The following is a 6,523-nucleotide window of genomic DNA, read 5'->3' as shown; positions in this document are numbered from 1 at the left end:
GCTGGAAAAATAGTAGAAATTGGCCGAAATAAAGGGATAGTATACCAGAGAAGATCCAGGGCCATAGAAGCTCCAATTTGCGACCCACGGGTCCCTTTATTTCGGCCAATTTCTACTATTTTTCCAGCGATCCGCGGAGCCTGGTAGAGGCTACGATAACGTTACCATACGGAAAGCTTTATTCTGCACTATTCCTAAGTATTCGTCACTAATTTTGGCAAAATACAAGTGTTGCGATCATTTGCCACATCCACGTACAGACTAGTGGTATCGTCTTCAACAACAAGTGTTCAAAATGGCGGTTTTGTTCAATCAGCCGCTGAATGACCGTAACGAACTTGCTCAGTGCTTAAAAAGGACACTTCTAGGCAAGTGGTTTGTCAGCAACAGACACTTTATCAATTTTTTTTTATTCGCTGTGATGTTGAATGTGTAGAATGAGGATGTAAAGGAGAAATTTTGACCACTGTCCTTCCGGAAGCTTCCTCCCACGACATGCCGTACCAGTATAAAAACAAGCTGAAAATTTCATGACCTCGTCTCCACAACATGTTGGCTTCGTGAGCTCACTGTTACAAGTTTTTGTGCTGTATACCTTATTGAGTTTGTAAAGCAATTCAAAGATTTTGCATATCAGTGCTAAATCCTAACAGACAGAGGAGTGTTGAAAAGTGTTGGATTAAGGTTGCGTCGGATAAAGGTCGCCTTTAGATGTATGTATATGTGTGTACATTGTGTATGTGTGTATGTTTGCATTTCTGAATATTTGTGTGTGCATGACTTTGTGTATGTGAATGTTTTCGTGTCCATGTGTTTGCATTGTGTGTCAGTATGAATGTGTGTGGGTGTATTTGTATACATGACTGTGTGTGCATGAATGTGTGTGTGCATGTGTTAATGTTTGTTTGTGTGTGCATGAATGTGTGTGTGCATGTGTTAATGTTTGTGTGTGTGTACATGTATGTGTGTGCATGTGTTAATGTTTGTGTATATAAAAAGATATGGGTGTGCACATGTTAATGATTGTGTGTGTGTGTGACTCTGTGTGCAAATGTAAATGTTTGTGTGTTTGCCAGACTTAAGATGTTAGAACCCTACATATTACATTTACATCTACTTTAAACGTATCTCTGTCCTGCACTCCAGTAATGCAGTGTGGTGAAGGAACCTCCTGCTGTTATCGCTTCCTAACCAAAGGGCAGCAGTGGATCTGGCTCCAGACTAGATACTACATTACCTACAACCAGTGGAACTCCAAGCCTGAGTTCATCGTCTGTACCCACACTGTTGTCAGGTAAACTAAACTTAAGTTCTGCAGTAAGTTTAAACTGTAATTTCCAAGAAATTACTTTCTCAAATTTTCAACTGTGCCACTCCAGTCTTTGTCAAAGAATGAGCAATCCACTGCTTCCTTGGTGTCACGTTATGCAGATGACACAAGTGACTCAGTGAACAGTGGGGCGTAAGTTGCAGAGAGTCTGTGCCCCCCCATCTTTGTTGAGGGAAAGTTATAGTGCCCGGATGTAGATGACCTCTTTAGTCCCTCATGGTCCTTGTCCTTGTGTTCTAATTCTTTGTGTTGGGAATTACAGTTTGAACTTAGGCCACACCAATTTAATTTGTTGGTTCTCGGATTTGCCTCTTCATTTTTTTCTGATTTACAAAAAAAAAGATTCTGGTTCTGAATCAACTGAAATATGCTCATATTTTGCCCCAAAAGTTGAGGAAAGTCCTTTTCTTCTTCTTTTTTTAGGACAGTTTTTATATTTTGGGGGTTGAAAAATGTCACATAATGCCTCTTTAAGAAATAGTCACGTTCTCCATGCAGCTACTCTGAGGTGTGCAACAAACTTCGGCAGGAGTTGGGTCTGTCAGACTCTGGAGAAAATGTAGACATGTCGGTGAGCTTTGGCACCTTGAAGAGATCGCTCTCCAACTCCTCACTCGCTGTGTCTGAGAAGTCCAGGAAGTCTCAGAGATCGTCTGCACCTGACCGGTCACCACATGGTAAGAGTCTTCTCTACACATACCTAGTTAAATTTGTGCTTTTCTGATTATGACCCAGGCCTACATGTACCTACACGTACACTGGTGCAGGTAACAAATTTTACCTGCACCATTCATAATTTAGGAAGTATATGTTATGGACATCTGAGGTTTCCATATTTAAGTCTTGTTGTGTAACTGAGGCCCTTTCTCCACTAGGGTAGAATTGTCGGGATCGAAGCCAATCTATTCGGCCCGATCCCAACTGTTTTATCCTTGTGGAAAAAAGGGCAGAAGAACTGTTGGCACTGTTGCAGGATGCCAAGTCAGGTTCAGGTGTCTATCTGTTGTAAATCTTTGCTATCTGTCCCATCCAGGGTCTGCAGAGATGCACACTGTACAAGTGGGTGAAACCACTCCGGGGAGCGTGCAGGGGGAGGACTTCCCTGACATCACCAAACAATACAAGACCCTGAATGACCTGCTGACCACCAAGACCAGGCCGATGTCCAGTCATTCTAGCAGCAGCTCAGTCCAGCAGGTAAAGGATTTGCTCCAAACTATCCCAAATTTTAAGGGCAGTGCTTGTACATAAAATGTCAAAAAGATCCATCCACAAATTGTTATGAGTTATGATGTTGGCATACATACAGAACCACACCACCAAGCTGCACCACCAAGCCCCAACCAAAAACATACCCTTCTCTGAAAGGTAAAAATTGAAATACATACAGGCTTGAGTAAACATGTACAATGACATGTAAACACGTATAGGAGATATTTTCAGTCTATGTACACACTGACATTGTGGGGGTGGGGGGTCGTGTGGCGTAACGGCAGAGCATTCGGCTCAGAGCCAAGAGGTACAGAATTCGAATTCTGAATTCAATGTCAGCTAAAACCTCTTAACGCTCATACCAGACTGACATAACCGGTTTCGTAAAAATCCTATCCGGTGAATTTAATCCAATTTATCAGCCATGATTTCAGTTTGAATAACCGCTCCTCCCGCTCTGATTGTTGACCTTGGCCTTCTTGTATGTCGTCTTCTGGTTCTTTATCTTACCTTGGCACTGCTCCGTTATCTTCGAGAGACAGTGCTCCCCAACTTAACTGAAATTGACAGGTAAACATTTTTGTTTCAGTACAGCTCACCCCCCCCCCACAGCTTCTTTGGCGTCTCCTGCTCTCCAAAAATAGATGATATCAGGAGCTTGGTCTCATCCGCCGACCAGGTTGCGTATGTTGATTCCATTGCAAAATCAAGAAAAACCATGGAAAAACAATGGAAATGAACTCAAAACAATGCAATCAAAAAGCTTGGAGGTCGCACATGGCCCAGATGCTGACCCTGTAGACCTGGAATTAGGACGTAAAAACCCTTAGCATTCAGACCAGGTTTTTGGCAGAAAAAAACCCTCAAAAACCCTTACCAAATCACCTCACGAGGTGGTTTTTGAAAATTGGATTTAAACCCCTAAAAGATTTGTGTTCACACTAGTCTAAATAGAAAACGTTGTTTATTTAGCCTAGTGTGAACACAAATAGACTATTGTACACCAATTTAATTTGTTGGTTCTCAGATTTTTTCGGAAAAAATATGAAGCGACAGGGTAAAAAAAAATTTATAAAAACAGGTCTAGGCATCCTATTATAGCCCAAACTGCTACGATAGGAGCCATATGAAGTCAACACAAAAGGGTTGATATTTAAACAATGAATTTTGAACTTTTAGTCAATCACATCTGCATTGATAGAAATTGTAACAACGAGGAAGAAAAGGACTTTCCTCAACTGTTAGGGGCAATATATGAGCATCTTGATCTTGAGTTGATTCAGAACCAGAATTGCAAATCAGAAAAAAATGAAGAGGTGAATCCGAGAACCATCAAATTAAATTGGTGTGCCCTAAGAGAGGGAAAGTATAACTTAACAAAATTTGTGCTTTGATAAGGCATGGAAGAGTGTCTCAGGGGTTATGAATATAGGTTTAAAAAGTTTTAAATTTTTTGGGGGAGAATACCAGTCCCCCTATTGTGGTCTTTTGGGACTCAATGTGGTCTTGTGCTGTGGAAAGTTGTCCTTCTGTACCTGACGCCCTGACCTGTGAAAAATCCTGCTGAGAATCATGATAAACCTTGTTTGATTTTCGTGTTTGAATTTCCAGTCCAGTAACCCTTCCCAGCGTCCCCAGCCCAGCGGCTCGCACCACTCTGCCCCTCAGACCGTCCCGTCCGCCGCCCAGTCCAGCCTGGCCAAGTTCAGCCAGTACCGCGTGGCGGACGAGATCAGCAGCACGGGCACGCTGACGGAGAACGACGCCATGACGACCATGTCAGAGAACGTTTACCATTCCCCTCCGAGTGAGATGGTGAGTCAATATGGACATGTTAGTCTGCACCTTCTTCATGTGGGACTCCCACTGGATTAATCATCATTGGCAGTAGATGTGTAGCTCCACGTCAGTGTCCCCTCAGTTCAGAGGATGGCGATGTCGTAAGATTAATAGGAATTTCTTTATTGCAAATACAGGCCCGAGGGCTAATTGCAGGTACAAACAACATCTATGAACAAGACTGGCAATGAAAACATACATTGCCATGGCGACAGTGGTTGCTGTTAACGTTATTGTTTGCATGTCACTGCCATCATTTCATGATTTTGAGGAAGACTTGGTATCTAGACAGATACAGTGCACTCCTCCCCTGAGTGTATAGTGAAGGAGCCCCGGGGTCACAGAAAGTAGGGCAATGAGTCTCTTGTCAATGAGTTATTCTCCTTTAAACATTTTTAACAAACCTTCCTGCAGTTCCAAAGCAAGCAGCTAGGGGGCTCAAACTCATGTCTCTTCATCCCCAGCACAAGAGCTACCTACCATCTAAATTTTGTGACCCTAGCATGTCCAGATCACGAGATATCAAGACCTGAAGTTCAGCTGCAGTACCATGACAAGCCGCCAGGTGGCCCAAAATCTAATCTCTTTGAGGTCTCATCAAGACCTACCGACCTACATGTACCAAATATCAACTTGACAATCCATCAAGGCCTTCTTGAGTTATTGTGTTTACACACACACACACACACAAACTCCCCTGAAAACATAACCTTCTTGGCGAAGGCAATTATTCGAATGTGCCAATATGGGACAGTATGTGTCAATAGCGTACAGATTGTGTTATGCATAACGCAATATGAATTTTCCAGTTTTGCTGACCTAAAATCCATTGGATGTCTTTAAAACGTTAAAAATCATGCAACCTGTAGTTATGACTATATGAGTCACAGGAGATTTATAATTACCTTCGCCAAGAAGGTTATGTTTTCAGTAGCGTTTGTGTGTGTGTGTGTTGTGTGTGTGTGTGTGTGTGTGGTTTAGCAAGATAACTCAAGAAGCAGTGGATGGATTGGAATGAAACTTGGTAGGTGGTTAGGTCTTTATGAGACTTAGAAATGATTAGATTTTGGGCCCCCTGGCGGCTTTCCTAGGTACTGCAGCAGAACTTCCGGTTTTGATATCTCGTGATTTGGACATGCTAGGGTCATGAATTTTGGATGGAAGATAGCTCTTGGGATAGGGAAGAAGTGACATAAGTTTGGGTCCCCTAGCTGCTTGTTCTGGAACTGCAGGTGCATTTGTTGAAAAATTTTTGAAGGACGATAACTCAAGAACCGGTTGACGGATTGTCGTGATTTTTGGTATGTAGGTAGTTGAAGTGATGCTTGACATAATCAGATGACAATTATGCAAATCAGGAGCTAATTTGCATAGTTAATGAGGACATTCTATAAATCTGCTTTGTTCGATAATAGAACTATGAAACACTTGTGACATCTACTTGAGAACGGGAAAAAACATCTGAGGATATAGATTATGTAAATGAGGACCTAATTTGCATAATTCATGGCAAATTTGTATAATTTCATACTTGTAACTGCAGTAGGAATTTCATACTCGCTACATTTGGAAATTAAGAGAAGGTGAACATCAATAAACATAATTTATTCAAATCATGACCTCATCTGCATAATTTATGAGGAACAGCTATAATAGCCTTTTTGTTAAAATAAGGCTGTCATTGGGTGAAGAATATGATGAACTGAATCTAATCCATGCAAATGAGGCTCTTATTTACAAAATAAATGATTAACCCTTTAGCTGCCAGTGTTTCTCACCAATACATCCCCTCTGTGCCAGGGTTTCCAGACCCTTTTGAAATAGGGGGTACTACCTTTGTATTACTGTCTTTTTGTCATTTTCCCCTCAACTTACCATATCATGCCAGATATCATTGGAAAGCTAAGAATGTGTACTTTACAGAAAAATATTTCAAATGTAGCCTGACATCAATAGTAATGAATTACAAGGGCAATAATGCAATAAAATAGCTGTTTTCATAGTTTTTTTTGTATTACAATGCCTAAACTATATAAAAAGTATAAGTATGAAACCTATAACATTCCTGTACATGTCCTGACACTATGAGAATCACATACACGTAAAATACAGCACTCAGGTGTCACTACAGGTAAGTTTATG

General features: G+C 41.3%; 1 protein-coding gene across 1 annotated transcript in view; it reads left to right on the top strand.

Moving 5' to 3' along the window:
• The window catches only part of LOC109467647 (neuronal PAS domain-containing protein 2-like), an 87,172-nt gene that overhangs the window by 78,779 nt on the left and 1,870 nt on the right, over nucleotides 1-6,523 (top strand). The window contains exons 11-14 of the mRNA XM_019765684.1: nucleotides 1,147-1,294; nucleotides 1,829-2,007; nucleotides 2,364-2,527; nucleotides 4,154-4,357. Of these exons, the coding sequence (XP_019621243.1) occupies nucleotides 1,147-1,294; nucleotides 1,829-2,007; nucleotides 2,364-2,527; nucleotides 4,154-4,357 (695 nt within the window). The remainder of the gene's footprint in view (nucleotides 1-1,146; nucleotides 1,295-1,828; nucleotides 2,008-2,363; nucleotides 2,528-4,153; nucleotides 4,358-6,523) is intronic.

The sequence above is a fragment of the Branchiostoma belcheri genome, unplaced genomic scaffold (genome assembly GCF_001625305.1).
Source record: "Branchiostoma belcheri isolate BF01 breed outbred unplaced genomic scaffold, Haploidv18h27 scaffold186, whole genome shotgun sequence".
NCBI lineage: Eukaryota > Metazoa > Chordata > Leptocardii > Amphioxiformes > Branchiostomatidae > Branchiostoma > Branchiostoma belcheri.
This window is presented reverse-complemented; position numbering and strand designations above follow the sequence as displayed.